General features: G+C 36.8%; 1 protein-coding gene across 1 annotated transcript in view; it reads left to right on the forward strand.

The window, feature by feature from the left end:
- The window catches only part of LOC140154953 (medium-chain acyl-CoA ligase ACSF2, mitochondrial-like), an 86,755-nt gene that overhangs the window by 44,863 nt on the left and 16,507 nt on the right, over positions 1-25,385 (forward strand). Inside the window, exons 18-25 of the mRNA XM_072177617.1 lie at positions 11,490-11,614; positions 12,530-12,750; positions 14,650-14,703; positions 15,339-15,481; positions 18,456-18,563; positions 20,674-20,778; positions 22,162-22,310; positions 23,670-23,724. Of these exons, the coding sequence (XP_072033718.1) occupies positions 11,490-11,614; positions 12,530-12,750; positions 14,650-14,703; positions 15,339-15,481; positions 18,456-18,563; positions 20,674-20,778; positions 22,162-22,310; positions 23,670-23,724 (960 nt within the window). The remainder of the gene's footprint in view (positions 1-11,489; positions 11,615-12,529; positions 12,751-14,649; positions 14,704-15,338; positions 15,482-18,455; positions 18,564-20,673; positions 20,779-22,161; positions 22,311-23,669; positions 23,725-25,385) is intronic.

The raw sequence follows: 25,385 nt of genomic DNA on the forward strand, positions 1-25,385 counted from the left end.
AACCCTGCAGTACGTTGGATAGAGATTGTGCATATGGCGTATCATACCGTAAATATCGCGGACTACTCAAATTCATTCAACAAAAGCATGATTGCAATCTACCGCGACAGTTAGCATAGATGAACTCCTGGATGGGCAGCTTTAATTAGCATGAGGCCGCATTGATATGTAAATAGCGTATTGTTATTTAAATTTGTGCCCAGACGTATTGAGAGCGACAGTCATGTTATCCAGACGGGGAATGGCTGCATATGCCGGGCATGTCAATTTGCTGAGTGAAGGATGATAATCACCTTTCTGTATAGGTAATAAGCTAATATATTTCGTGTACCAGTTGGTTATAACAAAAAATTAGTATCATATTAAATATATTAAATGTATAAACTTTGAAATTTACATGAATTTGAACAGCAGAGCTTCGAAGTCAGGTGATGTGAAATTCTGCTGCGTGACCCCCTCTGCGTGGTAGAATTATATTCATAAAACATTGAATTTAACCGATATCATGGGCAGCAAACCACGATTTATCAGCATTTAAAATATATGTTAATTAACAAAGATAAATAATAAAGAGTACAAAATACTAGTAAACAATCCTGAAATCTTAAAATGTTGCCACGTGATTTCCCGACCATATCGTCGGTCGCAACACATAGTGGCGTAGAGTGATTTTCCCAAAAAGTATGAACTAGTATAAACTGTGCACATTTTAAGTTGCCAACATCTCTACATAATTCTAAACAGTTATAATAGGCCTATCACATCTACGACGTCACCCGTCACCCACTTCACAGCAGTTCAGATGGAGATGCAGCTCAGTTCAGATGTATTTATATTATAATATTTGGTAAGTTTTGGGTGATATGGGGCCAAGGCAACTGGGTCTGATACACACATAAACTAACCGACGGTCTTTCTTTCCACGACACCTTAGGTGCACATTAGAGCAACTTCATTTTGTTGCACAGTTAGTTTATGCAAAAGGTCTGACACACAGTGTCATCATCCCTGTATCTTCTTGTCAAAATTGCCGTGATAGTACAGCGAATCCTCTCGTTTTCAACAGCTACGCATGGCGATTTTGTTTAGATAGGCCGAGCGACTCAGGCTAAGCATACCATTTACACGATCTGAGATACCACAGAGTTTCTATTCTACACGTTTTTTTACGATTTGCGCATGCTCAGTACCCCATATGATGTTGCCATTACAAGACAATTCGATTTGTTGTCAGGTTAAACCCAGGTTTGTTTTCAATACACTAACTGGGAATTCAATACACCAATCAGCGGTGATGGCTGTTTGCTGTGGATATATTTTACTGCATTTTCAGTGTAACGATTTTTAAATCGTACGTTAAAAATGTGATATATTCAACTGTTTGAGAATTACAATCATATAAAAGGAACATTCAGCTCAGATCCACGTGCTGTATAGAATATTAAATCACAAGTCTATAATACAATGCACATATCGAGACAGAATTGAATACATCTCTACATTTTGAGTTTGTACTGCACCACTGAGCGATCTAGCGATCGATTTCTAGCCAAACGGAGTATTAAGTTGCAGGGAAAAATATTTAAAATACAGGGTGTCGACACTGTTTGGCAATATGCGGATAATTTGCGTATGGTAAAACCATAATGTTAATAAAATATTAAAACTTTAGTTGAATTTAAATTTGCCCATGACATGGTGTATTATTTCCGTAATGCATTGCAATGGTTAAGAATCATGATGTAAGTCTCAATAATATGTAGTTTGAAGCACAAGTTTGTTCCCAATTCACATACACATCATTCATCCTGTCACCTTGTTTTGATCCAAGCGAGGTAATTTTAAATGTCGCGCCAGTCTAATTGGACTGCTCATGCGCATCAGGCATAATTGAATACCTGAGTGGAAGAAGGGCCCAACTTCGTCAAAACTGTTTTTGAGATATTAAGAAAAAACTTAATATTTGGAAAAGTTTTATAGACAGAATGTTTTCATCTTCAGGGGACCTTTAATACATGAACATACAGTACTACATACATACATTCGAAATCATATTATGATGTTTCCATTGCAACGGTACAGGTCTTAATACGAGCTGGAGTTGGGCCCTTCTTCCACTGATATACTGCAAGTGCCAGTTCCGTAAGCAGATGTGTTATAAATAGCTACAGAAATTTGGAAATTATCCATCAATTGCACAAATACAAGCATGTAATATGTTAGCAAGAAAGTTTATTGTAGTGAAAAGCAGATTTCATGGATGAACAAAATTCCTCTTTAACCAATATTGGTGGAAGAAGGGCCTAACTCCATGGAGTTAGGCCTTTCTTCCATGGAAATCATGAGTGTACGTAAGTGTACGTGGAAGACTATTTAGAAAGCGGATTTTGGCTCATCTTTCACACAGAAGGAAGAACAGTCTACTGGCAATAAAATGCTGGGTCTAACTCAATTTTCTAAAAAAATGGATTTGGGCCCTTCTTCCACTCAGGTATTCAATTACCTATTGAAGCTAAAAATTGGGTTAATTGATCTGAGCATGCACACAAAGCCGTAACGGACCTGGCTCATTGTACACGGGTGAAATGGGTCGTGCTTCCATATCCCTGTTGGTATTTTCGACTCAGAATAAATAGGTCTACTCAGTCATTTCTTGCGCCCTTGACCTGGTCGTTACCCTGCCGGAAGTTATTGGTCAATTTTAACGTGCCTTTTTGCTGACCCAATTCATTGGGTCGGCCAGTATTCCAGTATTCCAGTATGAAAATTCTGGTAACGTTACCGACAAGCGCCAACAAAAACCTCAAACCCCACAACTTGAGGTCATATTTGAGGCTAGGTGGTTCGATGAGGGTTATTGAGCTTACGCTACACGATTGCAACTGTAGTAAAAGTAACACCATCCTCCATGGCACCAGTTCTGTAGCTCAATATGTAACTTGTATACAAATTGAATGACCTTTGATACAATTAGGTACAAAAACTCATGCTCCAAAACTTGAGGTCGAATTGAAAGCTATATACGGGCAAACGATAAGAGTACATTGGAGTTGATGAACTCTCTAAACTTGCAAGTTATACTGCAGTACATCTACCAAACCAAAATCTGTCAATACAGTCATGTTTTAAATATCAGAATTCGTTTTGCATGAATACTGCTTTACAATAATATTACACAATAGTCACCTTACCTTCTGAGTGCAGGCCTATACTTTGCATATTTTAGACAACTGCTGAAATTTGCGAGTACTACAAAAATGTGTTTACAAATGGAATGAATAAACATCATTTGAATTTCAAAATTATCAGACATTATCAGACATTTGACTGATGCTTACATTTGATATTATGCATAATGTAATTACAAGGCCTATAGTTTGTTGTTAATTTATGTCTAGCAATTTCAAACTATATTTATGATAGAATAAAAGGAACACATCGACGTAAACAAGCAGTACGCATGGTACAGTAGAGACATTGCGAAGAGGCGTTCACTGCTAGCGCCATACGGGCTACGTATTACCACATTGTGTGGTCGAACGTCATAGTGCCGTTCACATCCAAACTAGTCTCCTACACAGCCAGTTTATGTCGGTCCTAACGCTCGTCGTTCCTAGTATGTTCGTGATAGCCTCATACAGTCTGACCGGAGACTATACCAGAGAGGTGACACTTCTCCTGAAGCATGGCAGAATGACCCCTCTACTGTGTGTGTTCATTTGTGTATGGAGAGCCATTATACTAGAAATACCTTTTAAAAGCATTAAATTAGTATCACCCTGGCGGCCCCGTGCACTGGAAAACCAGAATCTGTTATTTAAAAAGAAACAAAAATACCAACAAAAAAAACAAAAAACAGATCCGCCTGTGTACATATAAATGTGATGCGATCAAGCAAAATCAGTCGGAACTCGGAAATATTGATTTTGAGATATAGCCAAACAAAGGCAATATTTACTTTTGTTTCCTATTGTTTTGGAAGCGCTTTAATTGCTCATATCTTTTGAACTGGTTGTTCAATTTCAATGGGGGTTTCTGCAAAATCCAGCTTTGTAAATCCTTTTTACTATCCTATAAGAAACTGAAAATTTATTATTGCCGAGTTCCGACTGATTTTGCTTGATCGCATCACAAATGGGTAGCAAAATTGGTCTCGAATATTAAAGAAACATACGCGATATAATGAACCATTGACCTGACGCCATGATGGCAGAATTTATTAGTCGTTTTATTTCACGTTTTTATAGTATGTCAAAATCCCACTTCTTGTTTAAATTATATTGACTTATTTTTTGCATGTTCAATGTGCAGACCATATGCACAAATGAATACTTATCTTTTTGATATTGAGCTTTTTGTACAACTCATATAACATGTCATTAAAGCAGGTCATATGTGCTGACCTTCTTCTATTGTATTTGTTCATCTGTGTATGGAGAGAAGAACGCCATTGAAACTCCATCGGTATTAGGGCGTAGTTCATTGCACTCACCGGATTGTTATTCCAAGTACTTTGATAATATGTACTAATGGGTCGAGGCGATTGCATTATGTGCTGACCTTCTTCTATTGTATTTGTTCATCTGTGTATGGAGAGAAGACGCCATTGAAACTCCATCGGTATTAGGGCGTAGTTCATTGAACTCACTTTTCATTTGCAAACCACCAAAATTCGTGATATTTTAGCGTTGGAAAAGAAACCACGTGAATAGAGTGCCCTCTCAAGAATAACTACTCTCTAGTCGTGCTCACACAGTCGGACTTAAATCACTTATTACCGGTCTTAAATTACGTCGGTAATAGTATCGGATATAAGTGGCAGTGTGAATGAGCGTCGGATATAACTATATCCGACGTAATGTGCTTTAAATCCGACAATTTGTTCACACAGTCGGACTTAAATTACGTTGGTAATAGTATCGGATATAAGTGGCAGTGTGAATGAGCGTCGGATATAAAACAAATTACTATATCCGACGTAATGTGCTTTAAATCCGACAATTTAAAGCTGAAGATGACCAGGGTTAAGAGCTGTTAAGACCGATCGAAACGTTACGTCCGGTAATAGTAATTACGTGTGGACATGCAGCACTATTAGGCGCACAATTTTAAGCAGAGTCATAGGCTTAGATCCCGGGGGAATGGGGGGGGGGGGATAAATCCCCCCAATATTTGGCCAGGGGGAATGGTCCATACAATCATCACCCCCCATGTTGACGCCTGATAATGGGTTTCTGACCAAATTAACCTCATATTTGCCCATTTTTTCTTATTTTTCTTATTGAAGCCGACTTTTTTTTAATTTGGGACCCCCAAGAAAAAAAATAGCATGATGATGGGAGTCATTGTTATTTTTTTATTTTTGTCATTTTTTCAAAGATGTTTGTCCACCATGTAGGGCCTACATGTATAAAATGCGATATAGAGCTAAGTCTACTGTAAAATGGGACTACTTTGTCAAACTAAAATAATAATAATAATAATAACAATAATAATAATAATAATAATAATAATAATAATAATAATAATAATAATAATAATAATAATAATAATAATAATAATAATAATAATAATAATAATAATAGAACCTACATAAGTACAAAAGTGGTCTGAATTTTGAAACTTTTGAATTTGCATTTTACATAAAGCGACAGAGCTTCTGGAGATGGCTTATAACAGAGAATTGTGGCACGACATGATCGCCAACGTCTTAGGATATGGCACCTAGAGAGAGAGACACACAGTGTTTGGCAAATGATATTTTACTATAGCATTTCGAATTTTGGATTTAAAATGTTGTATTCTTTCTTTTTCAGTATAACACGTTTTAAGAAAGAGTTTTCATGATTTTTATATAAACCGACATCGATATGTTATCGAAATATTTTAACTAAAACAAAACACATCTGCATTATCATGTTTTAAAAACATTTTAGTGTTTGCTAAATAGTATCCATAAGCAAAACACTTTGACATATGTTTAATGCAACGAAATAGCAATGGCGAAAAATGACGTTGCACGAACTGCTGTCCCCGTCCAAAACAGATAATTCATACCGCATTATGTCGCTTCTTCTTATTTCACTTCTTATCTACTACAAATTGTAACCCCCAAAATGGATTTTATTACATGTCGGACTCTACTTTTTCTATTTGGATACTTTGATTCGCTTCATAACACGACAAACATAACATTTTTCTGCATTTTGTAATGCGTTTCACGTAAATTTCGCAATCTTTCTAGTGACTTCGCCATATTTAGGACAATGTGCCAGATTTGATGAAAGTGTTTATAACAAGTAATTGTAATGTTACATGTAATTTTAATATCGGAACAGGATACGTTGATGTAAAATTATAGACTGAAATATAACTTAAGTCTATTAAATTTGAAACTATGTTTTTTCGAATAAAGCGAGCAAGTGACGTAATATATTTACAATACTTGAAAGCAGTTAGCATGTTTACAATAACGTTAAATTAACACTTTTCCATATGACACTATGCTATATTTTATACAGTATTTAGAACATATATCTATAAGTCCTAACTTACCTATACTACAATGCTTATTATGTTAATACAAATAACAAATGCGGTGATAACAAAGTATGCTTCGCGAATTCGAACTTTGATCCAGGGCATTAATGAATACGTGTTTGAATACTTACTAGTATGTTGTCCTGACAAATAAACTAAGTTCGGCAAACGTTAGTAAGTGTGTTCTATGTGCAGCTCCAGTAAGTGAAAAAGTTAACATTCATGCAGTTGCTTTTAAGCCAAAATGTTGCAATTGCACTACTGAACAATGGCCAATCCAATGAATGGAACCAGTTATGTTATATGATCCCTCTCATCAACATTTCACATATGACCGGGGCTTTCCCTTTTAAGGGAGTTTTTATGATATAGACTTTCCCTCATTTCAAATGTTTAGTTTTGGTTTCTCTTTTGTTCAGAAACCAAAAATCAAGGGATTAAAATGTGGAGATGAACTGGTCTGCAATCATAACACTATTATGCTGGGTGGGTATATAACCAGAAGTATACAATAGCCAAACCAGAAGTATACAATAGCCTATTGTGCTAACATAATTATTATCATGATTGATATCGGAAATCTGTCCCCCTGGCCCCGCGGACGACAGTTGATGCTCTCTGTCGAAGTTGGCATAATACACCCCAAGTTATATACATGTGCGTATACATATTGAGGGGTGGGGTGGGGTGGGGTGGGGGCTTTGTTTGTTCGTATAAAACATAAACGATGCATGGAGATGATTTGATTATGAATTAGTTTATTATCCCCGGTAAGCACAACTCATACCTCTTACCTAGGCTCCCCTCTCCCCCACTTATATAACCTCTTCTTCCCTAAGTGTCTCCTTCTCCCCCTCCTCGCTCCCCTATATTCGATATCTCCTCTATCTCGAGCTCTCCTCCCCCTTCCTTTTCACTTTCCCCCTCTATCTTCTCTCTTTCCCCCTCTATCTTCCATTTTAATTTTCAGTAAAAATTGCTTCAGTAAAAGTCATCAGCTTGTATTGGAAGTCATAGCCTTCTATTGATTCTGGTACATGGGATTAAGGACATGAATCGATCTTGTTTATAACACTCCAGTCGCCGCTTTTGTAATGTCGCGATTTTGTTTATAACAACTTAGTCGCCGCTTTTGTAATGTCGGATGCAAATATTTCGATGGTCTATATTTTTTCACAGGTGAAATAGCCTAGGCTTATTCGATTTTGTAAACCACGTCTTTCAATGTAGATTACCATGCTCAATTGTTACCAATGCTTTTGTAATGTCGCGATTTTGTTTATAACAACTTAGTCGCCGCTTTTGTAATGTCGGATGCAAATATTTAGATGGTCTATATTTTTTCACAGGTGAAATAGCCTAGGCTTATTCGATTTTGTAAACCACGTCTTTCAATGTAGATTACCATGCTCAATTTCTCTCCTCGTGAATATTGCACTGCGAAATTTAAACATTTCTTTCGTCACACCACTTATAAGAAACTGAAACCAAAACCGAAACTGCCTGTCACAAATGTTTAGTTACAAGGTAGAAACAATGAGTTCGATATCTTGTGATTCAAGTGGTTAGGCAGGACAATACGAAATCACGTGACCAAAACCAAAACCAAAACTAAAACTAAACATTTGAAATGAGGCTATGTTTATGCTTCTACTAACATACAAAAAAACCTAGCTGATTGTATTTTATTTACTATTAAAATATACTTGGATGCAGAGCTGACACAGTACACCCAAACCGGTACGTATACCATTTGTATACTGTCAGTGGTGTGAAATGAATTTTCAAGACCATATATGGTACAATATTTACACATTTAAAGTGGTGTAGGACGGTATTGATAAACTGAAGAATAAAGTGTAAAGGTTACAATAGTATGGTAGATTAGAGTTTAGTGGCGTCGACGTCACACAAAGAAGTACAAATCACAAAAATGGCGACAGAAAAATTGACGAAGAGTTACCTCCATGTCCCTCGCAAACAGCCCTTTATTGGGATGTCCATGGGACAACGGTTGTACCAAATGGCGGACAAGTATGCAAATAAAGAAATGTTTGTGTTTTATGTCGACAAAGAGAGGATTACTTTCAAACAAATGAAAGAACAGGTATCTTACTTCAGCTTATATGTTATGTGGGTGTAGATATGTATTATTCCCGTGGATAGTTGACACCCATAGGTTTGCTTATAAACTAAATGTGTCTCAACGGTTTACACGATCAGGTATTCTATCTCAACAGCTTTATAACCAATTTTAAACAACAATCTGGTAAAATGTTCATTATATTTTTGGACTTGACCATGAAATGATGATTGGTATCTTTCAAACGTGCAGGTAACATAATAGCCATGACAGTTAAACAACAACAACAACTACAAAAAAACGCCGATTCTACACAATTTGGTTTAACCCTAGAACTACGAGGGGGAGTTTACACCCCCACCTTTAGATTTTTTATCCGTCATAAAAAAAACCGCGCGTTTACGTCCGAACGACTTAAGCTAATCGTAGATCCATCCTTTGCGCTCATAGTATAATAATCATAGTTGCTTTGACGAGTAACGTCGAGAAAGCCGGTGTTCTTACTTCTGCACCAGACTGGGGCACTGTATGCAGCTGGGGTATACAGTCAGTGCTGATATGCGGATGGTTGTTGCACTTGCTCATCATCTGGTCCCCATAATGCGGCGGATGAGTGCACCTCGTGCCATAAAGTGATCTGTCAAGCTTAACTCCTAGGTATGCAGTAGTTGGATGGCAATCCAGTCACTGGCTGTTGACGTATACATCAAGGTTTCCCTGATGTTGCCCTGTTGATATTATCTTCCCTTCACTCAGCTTTAGGCGCCACTGTTTTATATACTGTGCCAAAATTCGCATATCATGGCTAAGGGAGCTTTCGATATTCTTCTACTTTTTGTGTGTTTTCGGGATATCCAGGTCATCTGCATAACCATATTTCTTTGAGATCTCGTCGGAGTTAGTTGCTTACCCACATCGCGTTCCAGCGAGCTGAGTGCAAACTGCCTGGTTTCTTTGGATCATACAAAAGGATCAGGTTGTTTACTACACTGAAATGTCAGTGACTCAAGACAAGTGGTACCGTATATATGATAGGAATTGAGGTACATCCTAGCGGTACCTTATTTCTTATCATAAATAGCGAAACGCTTACCTTGGGTCACTGAAATTCCAGTGTAGTAATTGGATTCCTTGCCCCAATAATATACATAACTTTTGTTACCAGTGTGTTATTATTTTTTTGAGAAAATGCAAAATAGTCACATATTTATCGAGGGGTGTAGTACCCCCTTAACATACTATGTTGAATTCATTTACCAGTTCGACACCTTTGTATTGTAATGGTTATTGGTACTTTATTCAATTGTGGGCTTATTATGGGATTGGATGAGTCTTTGAGCGCAAAGTCTACTGGGTCTTTTGCGGTCGTTTTTAAATAGTATCATCATGAGAGAATATGCTTGTACGTTATAAGATTATGAATGTTTTGAGTCATCCAGTAGTATAAAATAGACACAAATATGAATCAAATTCTGGATTCACCAACTACTTTTTTAGTAACGTTACGACCCGTTCACCGGGTCTTCGTCAGACTGCGCAGAGACTTGACTGATGGTTTGGTCACGTGATGGAAATCGGCGAGGAAGTAGTTTCACGGTGGGGTCCCAGGCGGTTGATAGCAGGAAACGGAGCCCCCCCCCCTTCTTATTGAGTGCTGGCTGCTCCGCTCTTTCCCGGATGGATTCTTTCACTCCCCTATCAAACCACCTCTCCTCCTTGTCGAAGATTATGATGTCGTCGGCATTGAATTGGTGGCCAGAGAGTTTTGAATGGTTGAATACTGCGGAGTCCTCTCCGGTGTTGATTGAAGCGAACTTTAATAGACTGTTTTGTCTTGCTTACATAAGACTGGGCACAGCTAGTTTCGGAGCACTTTCAGTTTCCCAGGAATTGACAATGGAAGCGACCATGACATTATGGTAATGAATTTCAAAATTCGTCAGAAAGAAAGATTATTAAGACAAGGCAAACAAGACCAAATTTAATATTGAGAAGCTGAAGGTCCTAAAATATTTGCTCCGTTTCTCCTCCTAGATTCGGATAAAGTGGATCATGACTCCATAGTTGACACCATTAACGCAACTCTGATTCAGCCAGAAATATCACGGGCAAGCACCGCGCTGTTAAGAAGCACAGGGTCACATCATTCTTGATCAATGCAATGTGAGAGGGGGCCTGGTTAAGAACAGAGCATACAGAGAAGTGAACAATAAGATTAAAAAGAGCATGACGATAGAGGATCAGTGTGAGGAGAATTAAATACTAGAGCTGGTGTGGCTCAAGAGCCACGAATTCAGGCAGCGACTTCTGATTGATAACCTCTGCATGATATTTGACCTAATCATTATAAAGTCTTTGCAAACGCACGTGCGTAACCACCCACACTTATGCATGCGATTACGTACCCGCAATAACTTGCGAGTACGTACCCACAAACACCTGCGCACAAGAATGCGTACATGAAAACCTTTGTGAACACGTTGCGTATCAAAAAACACTTGTGCTAGTGCATACGTGCCTTCAATAGGTTGCACACACACGAGTGCGTACCCATAAACACCTGCAAACGCGCGTGAGTAATCTTAACGACTTGCGCACTCGCATTCTCACTCGCAAACAAAGGATGTTTCAGAAAGATATAGTTTCAACTCTGACCAAGCTGGCAAATGCTCTAGCATTTCCCCATTTTGATCACTGCTGAAATGATGGATATATGAAATCGTATTAAGCTTGACAAAAGTATGATTATGTTTCCCTTTGGACCGCGTTTTAGTTCTTATACATACTATAAGGTGATTATTAAACGCTTTCTTGTATTTTATTGTATATAATACATTATATTGTATGCATTGTTATACCATTTCAGAGCCAGTACTTTGCTTCTTCCCTCATTTCAAAGGGCTACAAGAAGGGTGATACTATAGCAGTATGGGGAGCGAATCACTCGGAATGGCTAGTTGCGCTCTTTGCAACTATGCAACTCGGAATATTGTTGGTAAATAATGGATCTTTCCTCATCCTCTCCCTCCCGCTCTCCATCTATCTCTCCTCCCTCCTCCTCCCTCCCTCCCTCCCTCCCTCCCTCTCTCTCTCTCTCTCTCTCTCTCTCTCCCTCCCTCGCTCTCTCTCTCTCTCTCTCTCTCTCCCTCTCTCTCTCTCCCTCTCTCTCTCTCTCTCTCTCTCTAACTCTGTCTCTCTCTCTCTCTCCTTCAATATCCGAGTGATCCGATAATTGTGTTTGTAGTCTCCCTCTTCAATACCCCATTATTGTGTTTGAAGTAACAGAATATTGTTGTAATTTAAAAAATATTTTTTATATCATTTAGGTAATATTCTAATCACATAAACATTTATATACAGGGTATCTCAATGAAAATAGGCACCGTGGGTTGTAATTTGAAATATCGGCAGTAAAATTAAAACTTTCTATGATATTCAAAAACGAGAAGTGTCTTCGATAAAATGGTACAAAAATCACCAAAATCCGTTCAAGCGTTACTGAGATAATTGGAGAACTACAAAATAGACTCAAAAATAAAAGTGTGCTACATACATTGCAGTTTATAATGGGAGAAATAAATGAAGTAAACTCCCAGTGTTTGTGAGCATGCTGGGTATGAGGTAATCAGCCTGATCAGCAGCAGTTTTGGCCCCTGTATAACCTTTGATCTCTTATTTGCTCGAGAGTGCCCACCTGTAATTGTTGACCTCTCAACATGTTAGTCATCAACTTTAAACAAGAAAATGTTAGTCATACGCATCTTTACCCGAAAGAGAGAATATAGGCTATATCAAAATGATTGGATCAGTTTTGATGGTTATTGAAAAGCATGCCCCTTCCCAATGTAACACTGGATCTTCTTGAAATTACCATAAGTTACTGTTATATATGTTATACCTTTTCAGAAGAGCATTTGTTGGTGTTACAGGTCAGGTGTCAGGCGGAGGACGAAAGATAAACAACCCCAGATACGCTGACAACACCACCCTTATTGCAAAGTCATCAGATGAGCTTCAGGACCTCATAGACAGAGTAAAAGCAAGCAGTGAGGAATTTGGGCTGCATCTCAATGTCAAGAAAACCAAGACAATGATCTGTGGTGGAGATACAAAATCAGCAAGTGAAGGTGAATGGAGAAGATGTGGAACAAGTTGACACTTTCAACTTTCTGGGATCACTTATAGACAATGCAGGGGGCAGTTCACAGGAAATCAGAAGACGCCTAGCCATGGCAAGATCATCGGCAATTGCTTTGACAGGTATATGACAGAGGCATTTCTAAAGCTACCAAGATTCATATTATGGATACTCTGGTTTTCCCAATTGCCTTGTATGGCTGTGAAACGTGGGCGGTTGGAATGACACATAAGAAAAAGATCATGGTGTTTGAAATGTGGTGCTGGCGGAAGATGCTGAGAATATCGTGGAAAGAACATAAGACCAATGAATTTGTAAGAAACCAAATTGGAGAGCATGCTTCCATGTGCCAACAAATAGATGGTTTTAAACTGGCGTATTTTGGCCACATTTCTAGAAGAGATGGTGACAGCATTGAGAAGATAATTATGCAAGGTCACGTAGAAGGCAGTCGTAGAAGAGGTAGACAAAAGCTTAGATGGGCTGATGGAATTAAACAATTGAATATATGAATACAAAAGCCACCTAAGTCCATACTTTGGCCAAATTGAGTTAAGCATGGGAAATTGTTGCTATACATAGGCCTGTCATATGTATGAAAGAACAACTCAAATTCATTGTCTGTGTCTAAGCATGTGAAAAATAGCATGTATGAAAGAATCACCCAATTCCATGATTTGAGTCTTGTAACACATTGATTGAAATCCATTATGTATAAAAGTCCACTTGTAACACATTCATTGCTAGAGAGTGACTTTTGAACAAAAAATGGGTTTAATAAAGGAAAGTGTGTGGTTTATATTACATGGCAGAATGCTTATCAACATTATACATACCTGTGTGCTTTATTTTGTATTATATTACTAGTGGTAATCTCATTCTAACATTGTTGTCTTTGTATATAATTCAAAAATCCACCTAAGTCCAAAATTTAAAATGAACCCCACGAAGTCCCTGAAATGCTAATCGTCATACCTAATACAGGTTAATCCACTCATTTGCACGTAAAACTTACCATATTGACCAGGTAAATCTAACTGAAGGAATTAAAATGATACACATGTTTTTCTCTCAAAATCACTTCCTATGGACTTAGGTGGCTTTTGTATTCATGTATTCAATTAACAGGCCTTTTTCTCGTCGCAGCCCACCGTCTGGCTCAAGACAGAAGCTGCTGGAATACCATCATCAACAGGGTCACAAAGGGTCAGTCATCACCCATAGGACCACGACGACGACGATGACTGTTATATTACTGTTTATGACACTAATTAAGATAGTATGCGTATCCTATATTGTATTTGGATGTTGCAGTCATGTACATCATGTCCATAATCACTAACAACTGATGGGTACCAAACATTTTGATACAGCCTGTAACAAAAGGCATCTACTCGACTATCACCTGGACCAAAGTATGCTAACTTCAATAAAAAGGTCAACCCTACTGTTGCTTGATAAATGTGTTAACAATATTTGTAGAAGATATACTTTCACTTGTTCTTAACCTAAAGAAAAATATGTGAAACAATAATTCTTTGGGAAATTTTAATTAAAATTGATTGATTGATTTCGAAGTCCTACCAAACAACACTGGGAGAGATTAATTCATTTTATTTCTTTCATTTTAAACTCCAATATAGCACATTATTGTTAATAGTGTTTCTTGATTATCTCAGTGACGCATGAACTGATTTTGATGATTTTGCACCATTTTAAAGTAGATACTTCATGGTTTTTGAATCTTTAAGAACATTTTGATTTTGCTGCCGATATTTTAAGTTATGTACCCCAATCCACACGGCCTATTTTTACTGAGATACCTCGTGTGGTCTCCTAAAATTCAAAGATTGATGTGGAATTTATAAGAATTTTTTGTTTTTTCTAGGTGCCTCTGAGGTTAGACTTTCCAGAACCAACGGTTGTAGCTTTACTAAGAAAGGTAAAAAAATTAAGTAAATGTCCAAATTATGTTACCTATCAAATATGATGTTTATTGAAACGCATACCGCTGCTAAATGCAACTTTTGAATTCAGAATTCAAAACATAAATCGGTCGACTTCAAAGACAACTGTGTGCCAATTTAATATCAAACTGAAAAAAGCAATGATCGACTTTTCTTGATCATTATACAGCTCAAGTGCAAAGGACTCCTCCTGACCAGGTCGCCGTCAAACATATTGGACAGGGTGTTTGACATATTTCCAGAGCTACGGGACACATCTGATGGATTTCATTCTGAACGGTATAAAGCCGTAAACTTTACATTAAAACTGAAGAGTGAATATATAAATAAAAGAAAATAGTGCATAGGGTGTTTTCTTTTCAAACTCTAATGACTAAGTCGGTTTTCAAGCGCTATAATGTATCTTGTTTAACATAATGAGTGTTTTGCTTTTCTAAACTGGCGAAAGCTAATGTAGATGTTAATGAATTGTATGTATTTCACTAGTTTTCCAGATATTGAGTTTTTCATCATCAGCAGTACCACTCCAGAACAGATATCGTGGAAAAAGTAAGACAAGTACCAAAGTTTCAAATTGTTGGTAGTTTTTATTTTGTATTTAAATTAATAGCTGAAATTCAAGAGTTCGCTACCTATATTTACTATCAAAAGTATGACAAAGCTGCCAGTAAAGGTATTACACTGTTGTTTGTCAGGTATGTCTATAGCTACGATGAATTCATGACGCTTGGTAGTGAGGCTGATGTTGACAACGTGAATAAAATCTGCATGTCTCTTGATATGGACGAACCGTGCTGTGTAGTGTTTACATCGGCAAGTAATCTTATTACTGTTAAACGTTCTCAAAATGAGGCACTATTTTAAAGAACCGGATTTTATAGTCATAATATTCTCTACTGAAGTGTCGATCCACTTGTCTATCATGATCGACCATCGTCATCATCTTCTTCTTCATCTTTTCCTTTTCCTTTTCTACCTTCGTCTTCTTCTTTTTCTTCTTCTTCTTTTTCTTTTTCTTTTTCTTCTTCTTTTTCTTCTTTTTTTTTTTCTTCTTCTTTTTCTTTTCTTTTTTTCTTCTTCTTCTTCACCAGAACAATGACCCCTCCTATACATGTAGGAGGGGTCTGTTTTAGAGTCGACAGGGTAAAATTCTAATGTTTGCCCAATTTGAATGAAAATTAGTATATGTGGTCTTGATATAATTCAAAGTATGACGGAGGTAAGTGTGAAATGTTGAAAAGTGCAAATTTTTCTAAAAGTTTCATTTTTGAAATATGTGGTAATTATTATTGAGCAAAGAAACGTTTTTGGAAAATGGTACTACTTTGAGGGTGTAGGAAAATGAGTCGTCTATTCACAGATCAACGAAATGTACGTCAAGTAATGCAAATAAATGTTTTATAATTTTAGGGGAGGTTATTTCTTTTAAGGGATGAGTCTATAGGAATAACGATCAAACAAAGAAATTCTTGTTTATGCCGTAATATTGTAGTCTTTCAACCCTTTTACAACTTCAGCTGTGTAACTTACAAAAATTCCCGCTAAAAAGTGGTTCTTTTAATTTTAGAAAATACATTAATAATCGCATTGGACTTTTCGTACTGATCGTACTATAAATGACCACCAGCCTATAATGTTCTGATCACACTAAAGACTGGGATTACATGTGACGTCATTGCCAGGCAATTGGTCTCTATTGTTCCTTGCCAGGAAATATGCCCACGCAGTCAGGGACCGTGCTTTTAAAACGCCCGCCAGATCACAATAAGGCCATTGAACTGTGTAGTGGCCATATGTACTCGCTGGAGTATAGCGGTAGCACGTTCCCTTACCGACTCATTATTAATGTGTGGAAACGGGTCAGGGACGACATTCTGATCATTCTAATCCTTTCTTTTGAGGTCAATAGATAAAAGAAAGGCCTTGCGGGGTTGTAGATAATATTTAATCATCAAAGCTGCTGGCATAAGAAATTTCGAGGAGGCAGCGCTTATTATTTCTTGTAAACACAATCTAATGTGGTACTCACTACATGTAGAAGGCCGGGCGGGTCTGCAAATTAGTGCATGAAGCTAGTAAAGATATAGCTTCATGTTCAGTTTAATCAATTAAAATACTATGGCTGGATATCAAAAAAATCGCGAGGCATTCTGTCTTGTTATGGACGACAAGTATTAATTTTTATATTATTATGACAAAATCCAGTCCCTTCTCAATTGAATAGGCTCCGAGATTAGACTTTCCTTTCCAAAAATAAATCATAGGGCCTAGAGGACATGATATAGGCCTAATCTAAACCCATATTCGGTATCCAGAAATCTTCACAGTCCGAGCGGCGCTTGCACTCGCATCGCATTAAACTAGGCAAAGTTCGCTAAACTGAGGCCTGCTTCAATAGCCAACCTTTATCGAGGGGCGAGTTTGAGGTTTCATAGTCATCTATTACCTATACCATTTTTCCCCCGATGTGGCAGTGACGTCAACGCGTGGAAACGGCTGTTTCGCTCGCACAATTATGCGGAGCCTTTAAGCGCGTGCGTATGTACACCAGAGCTTTGATCAAACTCTAGCGAATGAGGCTGCACCTAATAAAATTCGTACAGTACTGACGTGACGTCACTGCCACATCAGGGTGAAAATGGTATTGAACATCGCAAACCAGCAAAATTTGTCATAGGTTTGAATAACTAGTAGAAAAACCGTGAATATAGTGTCAGAAAGTCTCACACATGTTAGTATAACCTTGTCGTTAATGTGACACCGAATGCAGCGCCATTTTGGAATATATCATACATTGTGTGGACAAATATTTGGTCAAATGTAGGCTAAGTAGGCCTAAATCATGAAAATCGCTTAATCGGAATAATACCAACCAGCAACGGACATCGAGACAACACTACGTGTGAAGTTTGAGGTAAGTAAAGCTTTTCCTTGTTATAAAAATCAAGGAAAAAGCAGTCATTTTTATCACAACGCGATATATTAACAAAGTACATTTTGAGAGGGCCTACGCTGGTTCTTTTGATTCTAGTTTAAAATCTGTTCATCACCTGCTGTCCGATTTGGTATCTATGTTTTCATCAAAGTCTTGGGAACTAATGTGGATGGTATTTTGGTTAACAAAAACGATACTGTTAAAAATATCGGTATTTATGCAAGCGAGTGTTATGTAAAATGCATTGAAAATTGTCGGCTAAAGAGTGCATAAGTTAAAATCGCGAAGAGTAATAGCAACAACAACTATCTACATTCCAAGCGGAAACGCTTTTCAAAAACATACCACCTTTTTTCGGGCAATCGCTGAAACCGAAATATGAAATTCCAGGCCATCTGTAAAAAAGTGCGTGGGCGGAAATGACCATGAACTTGGGTCACCGAAACAAATGTTTATATTGGTGTCAGGCCTGTCATACTGATACAACAATTATCCCCCAATAATGGCTTTCATTTGAACCGTTATTTGTTAAACTGCGATTTTCACTTTTTGAGAAATCAATGAACGTATCAAAAAACTTTTCGCAAATCGATTTAAAATTGCCTAACCCGTTAAACATTGTATTTGCTATTAGGAATATGCGAATACGAATGTGTGGTCACTTTCAGTGAAGGGTTTGTTTGTTTGTTTGTCTGTTTGTTTGTTTGTTTCTTGTGTTGTCGTTCTAATGCATAATTTTACAGATATATTGTGATGTGAATTACTGCTGTTTGTATAAACAAACCATTACAGGGTAGCACTGGAATGCCAAAAGCGACCGTTCTTACTTCACATGCGTTATTGAACGACTTGGTAAATATTGGTTACAGACGTGAAGATGGATGTTTGCTATATGATTTGGTGAGGATGACTCATTTGGACAGTAAAAGGTGTTAGATATGCTTTTCTTAAGCAGGTGGTTTTATATTGGTTTATTTATTTTATGATTATTAATTTTGTTTGTTATCTGTTAATGTTTCTCAAACTTAGATTTTCGCGTTCGAAAAATTATGTCAATGTCCATTTTTAACGTCCCTAAAACGTTTGCCGGACAATGATTGATATTAAAACTTGAATTTTATTTCCCCAACACTTGCACCCTGGTATCACAATAAAACATTTTACTTACAGGACTCAACGTTCTTTTTACAGGAATCAGTCAAATACGGAGGATCTGTAACATTTTCAGGAGCAGGCTCCTATGGAGGAATTATTGCCCCACTTGCAGTTGGACTTACCACTGTTGTACTTTTCCCGGAATTTAACGCTGATACTACGGCTAAAGCTTTACAAGATGAAAGGTAAACTCGAGTAGGAGAAACAAAGGTTCAATAACACAATGCAACTTTAATATCCTGCATATGACATTACGAAATAAATTGATATAAAGCTACATCAGTATTAACACAATTCTACAAAAAGAAATAGGTGACGACAGAAACGTGTTAGAAAACACTGACCCTTCAACTGACACTTGGTATTTTATATTGCTTTACTCCGCACGGGCGTCGAAGTTCGCCTTAAGGGATCGCATAGTAACGTTTGCACAGTATTTTTGTGGGACATGAGAGTATATCAGGCACATCAAATTGAATTCTTGATGAATGTCCTTCTAATATCAAATAATTTAGAATGTTTGAAATTCTTGATATAATGCAAATTGTATGACAAATTATTAAAATGTGATGTCTGACTTCTAACTGTCCTCAAAGTAAACTTTAAATCTAATAATACAGGGTGTCCCAATAAAACACATATCCTCTTTCTGAACAGATGAGGTCAAATGGTAACCGTTGACCTTTCTCCTTATAACTCCAGAAGGAAATGTCTCATATAGGTAAAAGTGTACTTTTTCTGAATCGTCATGACAAAAGATGAATAATTTGGATAACTTTTTAACAGCATTGGAGCAATTTGAGTTTTGACCTCTGGGCGAACTTTGACCCGCTCAAAATGATCAATGCTGACAGAGTTCCAGTAAACTTATTTTTATTTTTGAAGTTGGTGGCCTTCAGAAGCAATATCCATAAAAAACAAAACTTTGGACACCAAAACAATGTCAAACCCACTGGCAGCCGGACTACAAGTATATTTCTATCGAAGTCCATTTTTTGTAATGTACTAACTTCATTGGAAGATCTTTGTAGTTTTTTCAGAGTCACAATGGGACTCTTTAATATCCATCATATTCACGATCTATTGAAATTGCCAAATTTGAGAGAGTATGATTTTTCCAGTTTAGAAATACGTAAGTTAATAATGATCAAAAATGTTTGATCACGAACCATAATCATTATTATGTTGTAAATTAGTTCAAATATCATGCAGGATCACCTCTCTCCAGCATGTGTAATAATATAATATTTGTGAGCTATAGTTTGAATAAGTCGATTATGGAAAAAAAATCAATCATGTGGAGGATCAAGAATCAAATAAAAATGGCACACTTATTTCTCCATACAGCGAGTGCTGACTTACTATCGAGCGTTTTTAAAAATAATATGACCAATTAAAATATGAAAAGCCCCATCCACAAATCATCAATACACATAGTTATATAAGAACAAGTAAACCTGCAAATATGTGTTTCAGCCCCATCAGCTCAGTTGGTAAAGCGCCGGACTTTGGTACAATTTCATGTTTTCAAAAGCGCTCGATAGTAAGCACGTATGCTTACTATCGAGTGTTTACGGTAATTCATTTGGAATGTGCAACAGTGAAGAACAGCTATTATTTGATTATTTCAGTGAATATCGGTGGTAGTGTATTCCCCTTTGAAATGAGACAAAATTTGAAGAAAATCTGCAAGCATGTCGTTGTAAGTATCAACTTATTCGTGTTACTAAGATTGTTCGTTATTGTTTGAATAACTAGCAGCTATCACCTTAAATACTACCTATATTCTCTGATATATAACAACATTATTTTATATTAATTACTGTTTTCCTTCATATTTGTTGTTTATAATTAGGTTGAATATGGCATGACAGAAGTTATGACCACACACCTAGGTCATCCTAACGACCCCGCAGAGAAGCAAAACCAAGCAGCTGTGTATCCCATAGGTGGAATCGAGGTAAGGCTCGGATAAAATTATACCAAGTGAAGCTGAACCGAACAGCAACATATTTACCCTTGTCGTACAAAACTAACGTATTCGGTTACACGTTTTACTAACTGGGTGTACAAAATCAGGAAGGACTGATAAATGTGGCCCTAATTTTAATAGCTTGGCAATACATCGTAGATGCATCGTTGAAAATGCACAAAATGTGTCCATTTTACAATATGTTAAAGACAGTCAATGATAATTAACATACGAAGGAAAGTCTAATTACTATTATGACTAAATTTATACGCGATGTCCATACGCAGAGATTGCCCATTGAAATGTGTGTGATACTTTGCGTACAAAAAAATGACATTTCGATTTCCCATTTTGGATTCCAACGTAGTATAAAACGCAGATGCTACGTTGAAATATGCTGATTTTACCTCATGTCAAAGTTCATGCAACGCGCCCAATTTTCAGGACAAAAAATCTCATTTTGAAAGTAAAGTCATGATATATGGATGTAGTGATCTTTAATCTACCAAAATATATCTTTTTGGGCAACTATAATATTTGGGGAGCACAAAAATACAATTAAGTTTAAGCAGCATGTTAAGTCAAACTTATAGTCAAAATCAAAAGCGGGCTGTTCGAATAAGGCAGAGACTCAGCAGCCTGCGCTTACTATTAATCACTATGCCCTCTATCGACCTAGATTAGATTAGATATTTATAGTCTTTATTCCAGCCGACTTGTTCCCCTTCATGACGAATGAGCACAATCCAGTTTGAAACCGAGACTAGCAATATTTAAAACCGTATTAACGTACGTAAAAACGCAAGAGAAAACGTACGTCGACGTGCTGCGTTTGGAACATCGCAATCTCTCTAATCAAATTAATTAATACCTTACTAATTAAGCCACTTTGAGGCATGGTATTTGGTGAATATACAGAGAGGAATATAACAAACTAATGTACCAATTTTCTCACAAATGTTAAAAATGTAGAATACGTCAGTATGTGATACGGCCGGCAATTTGGTATTCTTACCATGATTGAGATTAATTCAATCTGTTCAACCAGAACACTCACTTTTTAAAAGTTAGGACTAGTTTCGAGTTACGGTTAAAAGTTTAGTAAAATGAACCCCCGATTAAATCAAGCAGAATTTGAACCTTTCTCAACTGCTTTAGAGTATATATAGTGGTGTTCCAATGATTGATTATAATGAATTAAATCTGTGCTGAACAGAAATCTTTATAATAAGATCGTGAAATCTTACTGTATATATTACCCAGTTGGCTCATCTAATCACAGTTCTAGGGTCTGTTCTTTAGCAATGAAGTTTTGTAGCGTTTTGGTTTAAATTGTGATGTGTTTTTGATATGGTTCTGTTTGTTTATGAGACCAAAATTGTTGATAACAATGGACGTATTGTACCTGTTGACACAATTGGGGAAATGCATATCCGAACATTTTCTGCTTTCCAATACTACATGGACGAGGAAAAGAAAACAAGAGAAATGAAGGACGAGAATGGCTGGATTCATACTGGGTAAAATAAATATAACCCATAGTTCCCATTTTTGGTTATTTGATATGAGAGATGCTTAATGCACTATGAAATGTATAATAATCATGTTTAACTGATTGTGAAAGACTTCATATTGGTTTTCAATATTATTACAATAATATGCAAGAATGCAGTGAACATTATCTAAGCCTTGATCTTGTCCAAATCTCCATTGGGAACTTTACATAGTGATGAATAGCTACTCGGCGTTTTTTGTGTGTTTTTTTCCTAAAATTTAATTATCTTAAATTAATGAACAGTAATGACAGGGTGTCCCTGGAAGAACTGTATCGTCCGGAACTGATTTTGGGGTACTTTAACGCATAAACCAAACGTAACCAAATATTTGATGATATCGAGGAACGAATCAGCTATCACATACTTTTTGAGTTTTGACATTGATCGCTTTATTTTTGAAATAAGAGCATTATATCAAACTACCTAATTTTCAACCCGTTCCATGGAATGACAACAGACGCATCATTCACTGATAATGCGCTGTGATTAATTCAATAGTTCGTCTCAAAGCCCCGGGCTCAAAGCCCTTCCTAAAACATAATACGGGAGCGGTTTTAATTATTATTTTTTATGTTATTTATTTATTTTTTAATCTGTGGCAAGAATAGACCACCTTTTCATCTCTCAAGGAGGCTGCACTGTGGTCAAGATGAAGATTTTTTTTAAAAAAGATTTACGCTTTAGGCTATTTTGACCTCTGACGATGTCAGACATAAAAATGTGTGTGTTGTGGACCGAAAAAAACTTAAACTTACTCAATCCAGCGTGAATAACGCGAAAAAAAATAAGCGATTTTATTAATGCGAGCGGGAGCTTTGAGACGAATTAATAAATCTTGACCTTAGCCCTATACGAGTTGAATCCGTGGGAAGGCTTGAAAATTAGGGTGTTTCGGAAAATTGTTATATTTCAAGAACGGTATGGTCAATTGTTAAAATTCAAAAAGTATGTGATAGCTGATTTATTCTTCAATCACACCAAAATAGTAATGTTTATTTGTGGCGTTAAAATACCCAAATAATTAAGCTTCAGACGATACAGTTCTTTCAGAGACACATGCCACACATTATATGACGTTTAAAAATGACATGCCATCTGGCCTTCTACATTTACATTAATTAGAAGATTATTATTCTCCTCAGATATTTAAAAAGCTCAAAGTTATTCAAGTTAAACTTAAATTCGCTGTATGTAAAGTTGTATGCCTTTTAATTCAACTGAAACAGTAAGTCTCTTGGAAGCACTCGTAAGGAAAACGAGAGTAAGTTCCCATCGTCCCCAACTGGTAGGTTACTTTTTTGTATGTAATATTTACATTTTTAGTGACTTGAGTGTCATGGATGAAGATGGATACATCCAAACATGTGGAAGAAAGAAGGTTAGTGTTGTAATATAAAATACATAGCTGATTCCAATCCATATTTTACATTTTTCTAACATAGAGAGGCGTGAATGTTTGTATAAATTGGCTACTAATCTCTGATATAGACCAGCTTTGCGTATTAACCCTACCCACACGGGGATGTTGTCGAATTTCTTTGAGATGATCAAACAAACAAACAAGTACCAAATGTCTCAGGAAACACAAGACCGTTTATATTTGACTTTCTTTGAGTTTTTGGCTGCACAATTCCAACTGCAGTAAAAGTAACATATCATTCCCCACAGCACTGGTTCTTTAGTCCAATATATCTGTATAGCAAAACGGAAAACGACCTATTTAGTCTAGCCGTATTGAGTAATTTTGGCGAAAAATGTGAATTTTACCAAAAATGCTTCTTCTCCTACAGATTACATGGTACAGTATTAAGATTTGGACATTGACCTTGGTTATAGCCGGGGCGTTTAGGGTCTTCCCAGATTTGGGGTCAAAGGTCATTAAGCAGTCAACATTAATAGGTAAATTTTCACGGGAAAATTGTCTGGACACGTGACCAATGCGTATTAATGTGAGTGTAACCTCGAGCCTGATCTCTGACCCCAGGCGGTGACCTCGCTATTCAAGTCTTAGTAATTTTGAATTGGAATAGTATTTTTGACCGCAATTTTGATAGAAATTTGTGCATTGCAAATTTATTAAATATTATGTTATCTTAATTTCTTCACAATATCATCAAAACGTAATTTCAAAAATATCTATCTACGGAAAAAAATATTTATCTACGGAAACGCTTACCATAATATTATTAACTTGCGACAAGTTACTTATTTTGCATCTAAGGAGGAATTCTTCCTATTCAAATACATTGGAAGAACACCCGCTGTGCTCGGGGTCACATTCCATAATGCTAATATGTCTGCGCCCATGGGTGTCACGTGTCCAGAAAATTTTCCCGTGAAAATTTACCTATTAATTCTGACTGTTAAGGGGGTATTTTCCGGCACATAACCAAATACCTTCAAAATGCTTCTTTTCCTACAGATTATATGGTACAGAGATGCGACTGACAGATTGACATTAGTTGGTGTCTATGGGGTCCTCGCAGATTTTGAGTTCAAGGTCATACAGGAAGCTAAAAGGGTTGATTACTGACAATCACTTTAAAATTCAATATAATACTGCATATAAAGTGATGTGATCATCAGAATAATGCCAAAAGGGCTCTAAGCATTATGCTCATATACGATTGTAATCAAATTTGGCTTAAACATGGAGGAGGGGTCTGTTTTGGGCTCAAAAGGGGTAAAAATCTAAAGTTTGTCTAATTTAAATGAAAATTAGTATAAATTATGTGCTCTCGATATGATTCAAAATATATTGGAGGTCATTTCAAGGTCACCAGAGGTCAACCAGAGGTCAAAAGGGGTAAAATTCACAAGTTTGTCCAATTTGAATGAAAATTAGTATATGTGATGTGGATATGGATTCAAAACATGATGAAGGTCATTTAAAGGTCAACAGAGGTCAACCAAAGGTCAAATATTTGTATCAAATAGATTGTTATTAAATTTTAAGCCTACATTGTCCACGAAAAGATAATTATTTCCAAGGTCATTTCAAGGTCATCGGATGTCATTTCAAGTTCAAGGCTAGACTTC

Source organism: Amphiura filiformis, chromosome 1, assembly GCF_039555335.1.
Source record: "Amphiura filiformis chromosome 1, Afil_fr2py, whole genome shotgun sequence".
In the NCBI taxonomy this organism is placed as follows: domain Eukaryota; kingdom Metazoa; phylum Echinodermata; class Ophiuroidea; order Amphilepidida; family Amphiuridae; genus Amphiura; species Amphiura filiformis.